The sequence below is a fragment of the Channa argus genome, chromosome 16 (assembly GCF_033026475.1).
Source record: "Channa argus isolate prfri chromosome 16, Channa argus male v1.0, whole genome shotgun sequence".
Classification (NCBI taxonomy): Eukaryota; Metazoa; Chordata; class Actinopteri; order Anabantiformes; family Channidae; genus Channa; species Channa argus.
The window spans coordinates 19,946,849-19,961,658 of NC_090212.1; the positions used below are offsets into that span (position 1 = coordinate 19,946,849).

At 43.0% G+C, this 14,810-nt stretch overlaps 1 protein-coding gene across 7 annotated transcripts in view; it reads left to right on the plus strand.

The window, feature by feature from the left end:
- fgfr3 (fibroblast growth factor receptor 3) overlaps window positions 1-14,810 on the plus strand; it is a 64,132-nt gene that overhangs the window by 23,549 nt on the left and 25,773 nt on the right. For 6 of the 7 annotated variants that reach the window (XM_067479712.1, XM_067479715.1, XM_067479711.1 and 3 more), the window contains exons 4-5: window positions 2,924-2,989; window positions 11,484-11,653. In XM_067479712.1, the coding sequence (XP_067335813.1) occupies window positions 2,924-2,989; window positions 11,484-11,653 (236 nt within the window). The remainder of the gene's footprint in view (window positions 1-2,923; window positions 2,990-11,483; window positions 11,654-14,810) is intronic. The other variant, XM_067479717.1, reaches the window with a different exon arrangement.

A 14,810-nucleotide genomic window follows, 5' to 3' on the forward strand; every position in this document is an offset into this window, starting at 1 on the left:
AAAAGATCAAAGTGTGGTACTGTTGGACAGCATTGCGTTAATGTTGTAACAATGTGAAATTTCAAGCTCTCCTGCCCTTTGAACGTCTTAGAAACTGAACAAAGTGTGACAGGAAAGAAACATTTTAGCAAATCTGCGGCACAGTGCTGCTACAACCTGTTGAAATAAGATGTAAAACCAAGGACATGGTAATTTCTAAGCTACTTGAGTCAGTGGCAGAGCTCTAATGGAAACAGACACTTTGGCTGCACCCTATAAGAAACCCCCCAGAATCTGACCCTTCTTAGTTTTTCTGCCCACCCGACAGACAGCGGAGAGTCAAAGTATTTTCTCTGAATATGAACGTTCGAACAGACAACACTGATGCCTTCACATGAGCAACAAAAACTGAACTATAAGAGAGGAAACTTCTCCCGATTATCCTTATGGTCGACTTCACTTCCTGGTCAGCTGCCTGCCAAGCTGCACACACAGACACACAAACGCATACAGCATCGCACCAGCACAGAGTTTCACTCGCCGTCCTGATGCACAGTGCAAAGGTGAAATTCATTATCGTATGAAGGGATAAGTGAGATTTTAAACATGTGGGTGATGCAAACCGAGCTCCTTCAGGAATGCAGGAGGGGGGAGTGTGTGTGTGTGTGTGTGTGTGTGTGTGTGTGTGTGTGTGTGTGTGTGGAGTTGGGTATTTCTGTCCTGTAAAACTCCTGGACACCAGCTGAGCCTGTTATTGACAACTAATTAGAAAGCAATTAGCTCGAAACATTTCATCATTGAAAACAGATGGGGTGGCAAGAAATGAGAGAGTCCCCCAAACCCACACCCACACACACACACACAGATGCAAGTGGTTGGCTGCAAGCTGGGGAGAAAATGGCCATTTCCAGGACTGATCAGAGTTGGACCTACGCATCAGCTCCAGAGTACAGAGACATACTAACATGCTCCCCATATTACCAACTTAAAAGAAAACATCCGAGTTCAGTTAAAAATCTAGTTTTCCTTTTTTTTTTTTAAGCAAATGTCAAAGTCCAGTTTGCTTCCACTTGAGCTCGGCATGTTTCAGGAATTAAGGCTAAACAGGAAAGAAATTCATCGCTGTCCACTGTCAGACATTTTCACATAGTTTGAACACCGTAAGACTTTTCTCTGTATGTGGCAGCAATATCCTGTTCTCCTCCCTCTATTCTTAATACAGAGCCTGAGCTCTATCTAAAACACACATGGACTATTGTGTTTTTCCTCAAATATTTGAGCAAGGTGTCAGATATTTAGTAGTGGTATCAGATTTAGCACCTGGACGGCATCCAGACAGCAGAAGCCCGCCAGATTATATTGTATACACAGGTGGGACACATGTTGGAAACAGGGGGGGGGGGGGCGCTGTAGAATGAGAGGATGGAATAAATTATCTGCACGTCAAAGTGTGTGAAAACCAATCACCTTTATGTTTTATGACTTTGCATTAAATGCGACACAAATCCTTGGAGGGGTTTTGGGAAGTGGCTGTGGGCAAATAACAGATATTAAAATTACATTGCTGGGTGTAGGTCAGTTTTATCTAAAGCAAACAGTTTGCTAAGAAAACTGTTGGGATTTTACTGGAATACACTGTGGGAACACATCGTTTTTACAGTGCTCCACCATTTTTCCCCAACTACACGTGACACATCCATCAAATCAAAACGTCAGTTGCACCGTATTATTTAAAAATGAATTATCAAACTACTTTATTGAATTAGTGTGGCACATGCATTTGCTGTAGGTCTACTCTTAGACAGCATTCGGATGTTCTGGCTGAACTGTAAATTATTTTAGGGTTGTTCAAGTTTGGAAACGTACATTTACGAGTTAACTTGGTTTCATATGGTTTTATGAGCTTTGAAAATGTGGAACTGTCTGCTTTTTGTACTTTATTCAAAGTGTCAGAATGTAGAAACCATGTTTATTGTGAATAGCACAAAATTAATGACATTCCCATCTGGTGCAGCTTTCATGTTTAATGCTGTTTAGAAGATGTTAGCATGCTAACACATGAGACTAAAATAGCCTAGTTACCATAGTTAATATTATACTTATTGGCCTACTTGCTGTTGAGTCTATTGATATTATTATAGGTTTAATGTTAAGTGTTTAAATAATTTCTGATGAAGGAACAATTGTTTTTTCCATTTCAAAATAAACCTTTAGACCCAACAGCACATACTAGCATCAACATGTTAGCGTTCCTACTGTGTGTGGGTGCATGCTAGCATTAGCATTTAGCTCAGTTAGTCAGTCACAGACCTGATGTCAGGAATGACATGCTACATGCTTCTCATTGTAAGGTTTATTTGGACAACCACGGCTTCATTTTTTCACCATCTTTGTGTCCTATTGAACACAGATGGAGCTCAACCAGGTGGTAATGTGAGTCCAATTAGCTTCTTTCCCCTGAGCTGCGCCGCAACAGTAGAGTGGAGTCGTGGACTCAAGTGTCAAATAATAGAAACAAAAACCTGCTGGGCAGGAGCGTTTGTGGAGCACTTTTAGCTAACAGAGGTTGTCCTGGTAGCAGCTGCCTCTACTTAGCCAGACCTGCAGACCTGACCCGGAACAAAACCGCCGCACAAATGGGTGATACAGCAAATCTACAAGGTCGTGCTGCGTTGTTTGTGTGTACGTTTGTGTAATCGTGCTTGTTTGTGAACACTCACCATTTAATCTCCACTGGGCATTTAACATGCTGGTATTTTTGTCCTTGTTTCCTTTTTTTCCCTCCACTTGTCTTGCCCCAAAATGGCGGATGTGACACAAGTCATTGGGATGTAATTGTTCTGTCATGTGATGACACAGTTTAGCCAGTTTAAGTAGAATTAAATGAAGTACAGATATATCTACCATTTTGTAAAAGAATAATTTTTTCTACTTGTCTTTTTAGACTCCCTTTCGTCTGGTGATGATGAGGACGACGACGAAGACCCAGAAGATGGAGGTAATGGAAATGGTGAATTCTTAATTATTCTCATTTTTAACCACAACACTTTAGCAAGGCAGCATTTTTCCGACATTTCTACCTCACATTCAAGGAAGGAACGGGAGGCGCCACAGCTAAAAATAGGAAGGAAGAGAATCTTTGTTTCATTTTTAACACTGATCTTTACCCCAGACTTCACAAAAGTGTGATTCTAAACATGTCAGAAACAATAATGCTATTACTCACCATTTCTGAAGAGAGAACAAAGCGACCTCCAGTAACATGGCAGCACACATTCTTACCTCTGAAAGCACATTCAATTAAGGCTGCACGAGCCACATCGTTAAGCTTAACAAGCTGCTGAATGGACTGGGGAGTGGGAGCCGTTACCTGCCGGTACACGGGTGAGGGTTAAATACAGTGTTGTTGTTCAGCTTTACGTCTCTTTGATTACAAACGTATTTATTAATTGATATTGAAGGCCATGCTACACATTGAACTCGCCACAAGCCCACGTAAACCACTGATTGGCTCCTATTGGAGACCACTTAGTGAGTCAGGGGCCATTTATTGACAGAGCCAATGGCACCCAACATTTCTGAGGAAGACACAAAATTTATGTTCCTTTATTTTTTCACCTGACTGTAATTTAATTCACAGAAAGTCTGTGTATACCACAGCCTTTCTGTGATACACATTGTTTCTAATCAATGTGAATTTTGCACTTTGGGCTTATTTTACTTGTCATCGGGATGAAAGAGTTCGTTTGCACGGGCCACAAGAATTACCTAGAAAGTTGCTTTTATGAGTAGTTGCACGGCTGTAATTGGATTTATGCCGCTTATTACAGCACAATCTGAGTTTTATATCAATAATTGGAATTATATGGCTCTTATAACCGCCCACTGTCGTCCTGTACTTACTTTAAAGCGTCTCCCCGGAGAAATACAATAAATGCTGCCATTGCACAGATCAAAAGCTGGTGGTTCTCTGGCGGTTAACACCCCTCTCAGCGCTCTGCCGTGATCTGAGCTGTTTTGGCATTTAGGACCATGTGGAGTTCAACTGCAGGTGAACAAAGAACGATGAGGGATGGCTTCCGCTGGCTGCGCAAACTTTTACACGCACTGTTCTGTCAGGCAGCAGCACTCCAGAGAGACAGAATGTGTCTCCGCCCTGCGGCAGGCCCTAGACACCTGACTGTGTTGCCTTTGTTGTAGCTTAACGGATGGAAGATGAGGCGCAGACAGTCAGCGGTATACAAGAAAAAGAGGAGATGTGAAAAGCAGTGATAAAAGGAAGTCGTGACGGTATAAAAGTGAAGCCGAGAACACAATAAGTGGATCTACTAGTAGATGGTTGCAAACAGAAATTGCAAAACACAACATTTTCCTCTGAATTTTATTGCTGTTAATCTTTGTTCAAAGACGGACTTGATTAGGCGAGTCTACATGTTGACAGTTGGCTGCAGGCTTCAGTGCTGATTGGAAAAACTGCCAAACATATGCCGGGCGTTTCAAACAGTTTATCATATCTTAAAACTGAATTGCAGTGCACCAAAACTGCTCAACGAAAATTGGTGCCAGAAGCGAAATATGGAACTGTTACGGTGACGGAGCAACAGGTGGCCACCCAACAGGAATCAAAGCCCCTTCGTGAACGTTGTTAAAAAGCTCGGACCGAATCAAATGTCGTCACTCTCAGCTCAAAATGAAATATGCAGACCGTGACTGTGGGTGATGCTGGCTTGCTGTGTGTGCGCCCATGGTCATCATTAGTCTTTCAACCAAACTAATTCTTTTGGACTACAATTATTTAAAAAGTATATATATTTGAAATGATGAACTGCACGACAAAAACAGATGTTTTCATAAGTTTAAGAATGTTCAGTAAGTACTTTAGGCAAAAATACTTACAGTGCATCCAGAAAGTATTCACAGCACTTAACGTTTTCCACATTTAGTTTCAAAATGGATTAAATTCATTCTTTTCCTCAAAGCTCTACAAACAATACCCCAGAAGTTAGTTTGAAGTCTTCGCAAATGTATTAAAAACTAAATAAATAAAAAAATCCCATGTACATAAGTATTCACCGCCTATGCTCAGTAGCACCTTGTGTAAGCACCTTTAGCACCAGTCTTGAGTATGATGCTGGAAGCTTGACTTCTTTGTTATCTTGGCTGTGTGCTCACTGTCGTTGTCCTGTTGAGAGATAAACAGCTTTTCAAGGACGTCTCTGTACATTGCTGCATTCATCTTTCCCTCGATCCTGACTAGTCTCCCAGTTCCTGCCGCTGAAAACCGTCCCCTCAGCCTGATGCTGCCACCACCGTGCTTTGCTGCAGGGATGGTATCGGCCAGGTGGTGAGCGGTGCCTGATTTCCTCCAGACATGATGCTTGGCATTAAGGCCAAAGAGTTCAATCTTTGTTTCATTAGACCAGAGAATTTAGTCTCTTATGGTTAAGGATTCTTTCAGGTGCCTTTTGGCAAACTCCAGGTGGGCCGTCATGTGCCTTTTACGGAGGTGTGGTTTTGGTCTGGCCACTCAACCATACGGGCCTGATTGATGGAGCGCTGGAGGGATGGTTGTGCTTCTGGAAGCCTCTCTCTCCACAGAGAAATGCTGGAGCGATTTCAGAGTGACCATTGGGTTCCTGGTCACCAACATGACTAAGGCCCTTCTCCTTCGATTGGTCAGTTTCTGTACATACACAAATGTCTTTGCAGACCTTCTGCATGTGATCTCCTATCTCTCTCATCCCGCTACTATTACTACTGCGTTACAGAGAGTTTTCCTCACCCTGATGTACTGTTAGGATTTCCTCGCTGTTACTGAGACAGGAAAAAAAATCCATATTTTAACGAGGCAGTTGTTGCTGATCAGCAACAACAGACTGTCAAAAACATGCGCCATCTGTTAGTAAGGTGGATGCCTGGAAAAAAAATATTGGTGAAGGCTTAGTTATAAGTCATGTAATCGTCTAATAATTTGTTGTAGATTTCCTAATTTCTCATTACAAATCTTATTTTTATGTTGTGCATCGGCTGTGTTGGTTAAATGACTATTAACCTTGCTTGTTTTTTGTTAAATCACCGCTTATCTCCTTTCATATGCGCAATTTGGCCGAGACTTGTGATCTTGGTTCACATTTGTATTTGCCTTCATCTGTAATCCTGAGAGATTACAGAAGAAAGCAGTACAGTAAGATCAGTGTAACACTACAGAAAGCTTCCTGTTGCCATCTTTTTCCCGTAGGTTGCATATAAGCAAGCTTCTGAAAGCCTGTGTACTTTCTAAATGGGCCAAAGTGGCAGCAGATTACTGCAGACATTCTGAATGCCAGTAAATAGCCTCACACTGCCAGACTTAATCTCTGGATGCAAGTCTACCTCATGACATATGAGGCTCTGATTTCCTGGCCGAAAGGAGAAGGATTAGCCCAGAAATGTTAAACCCCTATCGCTGCTTAATGTCCACTAAGCCACCGCTAATTACCCGGCTGCAACAGGAAGGAGCCATATGACGAGCCACACAGCCAGATGGAGAGTCCCTGACGGTGAGCGGAAGAACCACCATCCACATCCACATGCAGAGAGGCCGATAATAGAGACGAGGAGTTGGTGAAAGAGTCGGGCAGTTAATGAGGGAGAGGGACTTGGGAACTTTAGCTGACTGACAGTCAGACAGAGAGAATTGCTGGGCGGGAGAAGTGAGAAGATGATACGAAAACGAGGAGATTTGTAGAAATGAATCACTGTGAGCTGTCACTGTATGGCCGTCGGTCGAAATGATGCTGCTGACCACAGATGATTCTCTTCAGAGGAGTGACAAACAGCCAGAAAGAAAGACTGACAAGCTGGCGCAGTCACGAGCTCATTTCCAGCCAACCTCCAGAACTCCCTCAGCTTGTCCCTAAAGGCCTTCTGCTAACACAGAAGCGATTCCTGTGGAGCCGGCGCTGCGCGCAAACAGTATTGTCGCCCAATTTATAAGATTGACAACAGATTTGGGTTTAATTTTTATCTGAGGAGAAGGAAAACACGTGTGTGTGTGTGTGTGTGTGTGTGTGTGTGTGTGTGTGTGTGTGTGTGTGTGTGTGTGTGTGTGTCTGTTGCCTTAATGTTTCAAGGAAGTCTCAAGCATCTACACAGAATTAGCAGGTTTAGCAGAGCTTTACACACACAAGATACTGTATTTTACGTTGTAAGAGGCTTTTTAGTCATGTGTCCCGTGAACTCTTCTCTGGGAAACAAAGGAAAACTCAGAAAGACCTTCGTTTAAAAGGCCTGAATAGTTCTTATGAAGGGTTTTCATTGACTATTACCAGCAACTATTAATGTAATTTATTGTGGTTACACAAGTTAAACTGAAATGTGTGTGAATACTCTTGAAATGAGGCACAGTAGTAGTATTATGAAATACTCGTAAAGAGCGAAGTACTGTAAGTAATGGTTAGGATGTTGGCGTCGGTGTATCAGTAAATGAGCAATAATGTCTCTTCTAAGTATTTGCATTCCTTCTTAGCGTTTATCAGTAAAAAGTATTTCACCTGTTTTGACTTGTGCTTCCTCCACTTGAACATGTCAGAATGAGCTGCAGGGAAAGAGCAAAGCTCATTAATATGATGCAACACCCTCTGAAGTTTCAAGAGCAAACCTTATCATCTATGTTGCAGCTATCGTGAGAGCCTGACAGGAGAGCAAATAAAAGGTCAGAGATGTGAGTATAAGTCATTAAAGTGAGCAGTTCTTGCAGCGTGGAACGCAGTGCACACACACTGAGGTTGTGTGAAGTGAAAGGGTACTGTGTCGGGGGAAGGAATGTTAACAGAGTCTAATCTGTGCTGTGCTGTGCTCCTGAGCTATGCAGCCTCCTTGTTTACCCTGGCAGGAGAGCAGAGAGCTGGACGCCGGGCCACGCTACGCTGCTCCGTGGCCGCCATTCCTCCGACTGTGTTTGCCCTGAGTCCCTGCAGGCTCTCTGTAGCAGCGCACCTTCAAAGAACCCCAGTGTAATCTGTAATGAAATCTGCCTGTGTGCTCGCAGGCGTCAGCGAGGGCGAATTATACAATTACACAATTAGAGCCCCCCCCCCCCTCCTTCGTTTCCCCGGATCGGTGTCTGAGGGCCTTGTGCCTTGGCGCTCCGCACCACCGCGTGTCTTGCTCCAGCTAATTGCTGTTGTACTGAAGTTGGGCTGATAGAGAGCCACAGTCACGCTCCTCCGACCTGCAACACAGAGCCAGAAGTCAGAGCAAAGTAAACCGGGGGCTGCAGGGGGGGGGTGTGCGTGGGTGCATCAGTCTGTGAAACACTTGTACTGAATAAAAGTGTATACTTGTTAACAAAGTGTGCTTACTCCTGCCAAGGATGTACACTCCTTTTCAAGTTGTCATTTGAATACCAGAAAGCCATGTGAACATTTTAATGTGCACTGGGATCCAAACTGGAAAGATCAAACAGCCGGTGACACACACGAGTGTCGAACAACTTTATTCTTATCTAACAAACGCATTTCGTCCTGCAGCCTGCATCGTGGTCTGTTCGCCATCAAAATACACGCAATGGCATTCTTGCATGGGATGTGCCATCAGAGTCGTTCACACGAACTCCACCTGCTGATGGTGTTCAGTCATTTCCACAGCTGAGCTTTGGACTAGACAAACAATAGAGCAGGAACACAGTTGTGTATTTTTAGCCCCCCCCCCCATTGGTTAACCTCTGCAGACAGGTGGACATGTGGTGCAGTGTATCTGCAGAAATCAGAGACAATGTTATGGGAAACCTTTTTCCACTACAGTGGTATGGGTTATCTGCAGACCCTGTCCCACTGGAGGTTTGGGGGCTATCTGCTGCGGTTACCCTCCTCCTCTCAGAAAAGCCTGTTCCCCTCTGCTGAGGAAATACCATCCGGCTAATTAGACACAGGATGGGATTCCTGTGTGTGTCTGAGTGCACTCATCAAATCAAAAACATTTTCATATCAAAATAGTGCTCATATAACGAGCTGTGATCTGTTTGTAACTGCTCTGCCGCTTTTAAATACCAGCAATGCTCTTGTTGTAAAATAGTAAAACCAAATCATTTTTTTATTAATTCCCTAAGTACTCTGTCACCAAGCGAGTTTGTGTTGCACAGTGCAACTTAGAGAAACAGATGTCACACCTGTACCCACTCAGTTCAGCTAACAAGTGTCGGCAGCTAGCAGCCAAAGGTCAGCAAATAAAACATTCTCAGTGTGTTTTGGGGAGAAGCACTCCGGCCTGCGCTGCATCCACATAGTCTTCTATTTTGGGTTAAAAGCGTCATTGCGGCTGAAGGATCTGCAGGAGCAAGAAAGGTGTTTTCAGGCCCAGATGAGTTCAAGAACAGCAGCAGGAGGAGGAGGACCACACATCGGGAGACAGACTGTTTAAAAAGTCAATGTGTGTTTCTGTTTGACCCAGTGTGTGTGTGTGTGGCTGATTACGATGCCAAGAAAACAATGTGTTCAGACTCGTAGGAGAGTTGTCCCACGCGCCGCGTTGCTCCAAATACGTAGAGAGAAGAGTCGCAGACAGAGAGAGAAGTAACGAAATCTAACACATAGTTCCCTTTTAAGGTGCAGGCTGTTGTGAGTGTGTGTGGTTGCACATGGAGAGTGTTTGCCTTTGCAAGCTGGGGAGTCGAGCAGGGAGCAGTGTCAGCTGCACCATCAAAGTACTAGAACTCACCCACACACACACACACACAGTCACACACACAGTTTATAGCTTGTTCAATAGAGTGAAGTAACGTTCTGTTTGTTTGCTTTCTAAGATGATACGCCTGCGCTTTTCATCACCAAATCTCTCTCTCGGTCTGGTTGTAATTACCGTCTGAAGCCAGATCCAAATATTGATGGCACGAGCCAAAGAAATGTGTGTCAGGAACATAGCAGAACAACGCAGGCATTTTGATAAACTGAAACACACACATACACACGGTAGATCAGGGACAAGCACACACAGATATAAAATGTATATATTTCCTCTGTGATATCTCACTGATTTGTTGATGAGATAAAACTTTACCCACGTACTGCTTGAGGTTTAGAAACCAGTGTGTGTCCCAAATCTGATACCACAAACACACAAAACACACAGACACACACACACACCGTGGCAGACAGTGGGATGGTAATTGGCTCCTCTTTCTCCTCATGCATTAAGAGAGTAAAAAAGACATCTGATGACCAGGGACACACACACATGCACACACACACCTATAAAGCTACGCATCAGTGCTCTCACCTTCCACACCCACACAGCAGGAACAATAGGATCCTCTGACTTGCTCTACTCTCTCTTTGTCCACTGTCTTCTCAATACAACTCAATAAATCGCCCTGACAGATTTCCAGACTCTCAGCATCGGACGATTAAAATGAACTCTGGATTTGTTATCGGGGAAAAAGATGATCGGCTTTGTTAGCTCCTTGTGATGCCTCACGCATCCTTTTTGTGTCCTTTCAACATCTTTCAAACTTCACTGTATCTCTTGGGACAGCAGCGTGGCCTTGAGCTTGGAACTTAAATGGGTTAAAAATGTAGTTGCCAGCAAACACCCATTTGCTATACCGTATTTAAGTTGTTCCACAAAATATACAATTTCAAAATGTCACTAAGCAACATTGATCTATCCAGATTTATCTATTTTTTGTTACAGCATCATAGTGAACCTCAGAAAGACCAAAAAAAGTTTATAATCAAGTCACTAAAATGTAGCTAAACATCATATTTCAACTGAAAATGGAAACTGAAACCTGTAACTGTACTGTATGATAGTGTCCGAACGTGACACAGGTACTTTGTTACTGTTACTTTATCGGTGTAAAGAGATACGGCCGGTTCAACCTCACATCTGTTCTAGAATAGCACATAACTCATCCAAGATGAGCCAATTTGAAGACAGGCCGGAGGAGCAAGTTGTCCCATCTGTGCCATCTTTTAGCAATTACAAAAACATGTAACTATGAATTCCTGCAGGGTCTTTCCCAACATCTCTGTGATCTAGAAGCACACCAGAAAATGGTTAATGATGGCCACATTTGTTTGGATAGTAAAGTGGCACATCTTAGCTAAGTAAGTTAGACTTGAAAGAAAAAAACCTTTCCAGGCACAAGTGCTAATAGTTAATTCCTTAGGAACATTTGAATCGGAAAGTCTGTGTCTTAGCTATGGAAAACACACCTGTAGACGGAGAAACTTTAAATTCCTTAGACCTGAGATTCAAGTTGACATTTGTTTCAAATAACTTAAGATATGACCTAAACCACATCTACATTAAGCCGAGTAAACCGCACCTTTCTCTCTCCATTTTTGTTGTCCATCCAGACTGGAGACGTCAGGCTTTCACAGAGCTGAACGGACCCACAGCTTTATTTGAGCTGTGGACAAATAAGACTTTACCTATCATTGTTGCACATTCGTTAAATATCAAATCATGATATGTTTAGTTTTTCGAAGACTGACGCAGCACCTCATTTTGTTTCTCACCAACAGAACCGCCACGTTGGACCAGGCCTGACCGGATGGACAAGAAGCTCCTGGCTGTTCCTGCTGCCAACACTGTCAAATTCCGCTGTGCTGCAGACGGAAACCCGCAGCCAACCATCCACTGGCTGAAGAACGGCAAAGAGTTCAAGGGAGAGCAGAGGATGGGAGGAATCAAGGTGACAGCAATTATGTTAAGACATGTTAATACCTTAAGGTCACAGCAGCGCGGCTGTGATGTAAAGATTCAAACAATTCCGACTCAAGAAGGCGATGCTCTCCCTTTCCTCAACCACTGTCACAGTGCCTATCTGCAAGGCATCTTAATCCCCCGCTAGCCCCCGTGGAGCTGCTGTGTGTCCTACAGTAGGTCAGTGTGAGTGCTGCGATGCTCCCCGGTGTGAATTTCTATAACTGGAAGAGCTTGGTGAATCTTCTCATGGTAAATAAAGGTCAGAAAACATGCCTGAGGGCCTGGCAGGTTTCAGACCTCCCTTAGCCTTTGCTAAGCGGACTGAAATAAATTTAGCGAGCCAAACTGTTGCGCTGAAATCAGAGTTGCAAACAGATACATGCATGCTCGCGTGATAGTTCAGTGCTGACAGGAACTCGGTGCAGCAAACAGCTGTTGTACTCAGTTTTGTCATCAGATTCACTCTAAACACTGGGCTCTCATGTGAAATGGCACTGCTTAAAGTAACAGGGTTTGGTTTATTTTTGTGTTCCTTTAATGGCCCTTAGCTGTAGGATTAAAAGACGTACTCGGTGTGGTAAGAACATTGGCATTCAAACAGTCACAATGCATGTTTGGGTTAAAATAAACCTCAACTTAATGACATATAAATTCCAAAATTATACACAAGATGCAGATTCCTCCAGGTACATTCCTCTGTCATGTTGTGTCTGTCTTCATAAAGTAATGATGGGGGGAGAGCTTCCTGTTTTTAACTATGTACGCAGTGACACACTGTTAAAGCTTTTTTTTGAAGGCAACTTTGGGCCATTTGTGCCTTTATTCACTAGTTACAAATGAAGAGCAGACGGGAAGCAGAGGAGAGATGGCTGAACCCATCCAGCTATCAGGCCGATCCCTCAATGCATCCTTAAAGGTCGACTTCACCGACTTTCAGCTTGCTCCTTATGGTTCTAGTTTGGGGTCTACATGGTTACTAATGCTTTTAAACTCCCCTTTGCTCATCTGTCTGCTTCTAGCTGAAAAACATAAGGATTTGTGTTTTTTTGTTTTTTTTTGATGATGTCATCTTGATGAGTCCTGAAGAAGCAGGTTGCAGGTTTATTTATGTTTTATAACAGATGTATTACATTTATAATAACCACAAATCATTATGTAAGTAATCATACCAAGTTCAGGGCTAGGAAAAGTTTAATGGAAACTTTTTATCTCTTCGTAAATGGTTTGTGTTTTTGTGGATTTTGCTTGCATTGGTGGCTGTGACAGCAAACTAAACTACAGCTAAATCCTTAGCATAACAATAGCACAAGTAAAGACAAGTGTCACATAAAGTCAGTGCTGAATCCGTAATGTTTGCTTACATTAGCAAAGGTTTTGCCACCTTGGCTAGTGGTCATAAAAGACCATGTAAAGCTGTATCAGGAAAACCACTTAGCGTCAGGTTACATTTTATTAACTATTAATTTATTAGTTTTTTGGGTTTTTTTGTATTGGGAGGCGCAAGTTGTTTCTTCTTTCAAGTGGCACAGTCTTTTTATAAACCAAGTGTTATGCTGCATAAAAATAGCCGCACTTGTAAATAAGCCAGTAAAATAAAAAGGAGTGAAAGAGGCTATTAAATAGTTTAATGAAATTAAGCATTCAGCCTTTGGAAAACACAGTAAACATGTGTTACACTGCTAGTGAAGCAGCTTTCTCCCCGGTGGAAGTTTCGGCATTTAAAGAGTTAAATGTAATGAGATCCTGCAGCTATTAACAGTTTACAGAGATCTCCAACATCTGCTCCCAGCAGACCAACAGCAGTTGTCTCTCTCCCTCTGCCACCCCCCCCCCCTCTCTCTCTCACACACACACACACACGCACACACACACACCTGTCACCAGGCCTCAGGATGCTCCAAGTTGGCCTCCAGGAACTTAGTATGCACGAAAACTTGCTGATGATAATGTCTGCATGCACATTGTTAGCAGCAAATTAATCCCAATTTGACTAGTTGCCTTTTTATTCCAGCTGTTTACCACGTCCTCAACGTTTTCTTCTCTCTTGAGCTTCTTTGCTTTACATGAAACAACCCACCTGACGAGTTAAAGAGCATAGTAGAGATATATCTGTTTTGGCCGTGGTGGTATTAAGATGTTGCTCGCTTTAATATATGCTCCTCTGGGATGCTAAATGTATAATTAGATAGTGACATGTGAGGCTCACTCATAGCAAGCTTTTACTGGGTATATGAAGACCTGGCCTTGTACTCTGCAGTGTCGGTATGAACCGTGACACCATAAGTTGTCAACGAGCGACCAAGAAAAATCCCTGTACATTTTCTGCTCCGAATAGCTCAGTGGGTCAAGTTTGGCCCCGGCATTGCTGTGAATTTAGTTCCCACACTGGCCACCCATGCTGCACATATTCAAAGAGCTTTAAAGTTTTTAGGGAAAAGTTTTCAACTAAATTGCATGGGAAAAATTTTTGTGTTGTCTGGAATTTTCTTTGTTGAAAGAACTGCCAGAGGTGTTTGGAGCAGCGTTAGGTTTATATACTAAATCATAGGCCGTATTAAGATGTTTCTCTTCTAGTCTTTGCTCGTGGCTTTGAGCTTTGTGAATTCCCCTCTGCAAAATTGTCTTTTAGTTTCATATTTTAACTACCTTGTGAGGAACAATTGTGACTCTGCAGCTATCTTAGTACATCATAATAATCACCATCTACCTAATGATCAGAGAAAAAGTAACACAGGGACGTTAGCTGATTATTGAGACATCCCTCGCTGTGTCTTCATTGAGGCATTATCCTGTGCGATCATGCCCACCCTCCCTTCTTCCCTCCCGTCTCAGGGCTGTTCTAAAATCCAGTTAGCCGACCAGCATGTGGCTACTTTGGGCCTTGAAAGACATGAACAGAGAGGTCACCTTCTATAGAAACAGGGCTCTGGCTGACAGATGAGCTGGTGATACAGCCAGGCTTCAGAGAGGTCAGAGGTCGCAGCTTTACCCGGCATAATGTCAAACCCTCTGCACACTGCAAAAAATCCATCTTAAAGTAGATTTTGTCTGTAGCTTTCATCATTGAGTGCCATTAAAAACAGTCTTTATAAAAATAGACGTGAACATTTGGCTCTAAAAGATATTTGCATCAGCATCCAAGA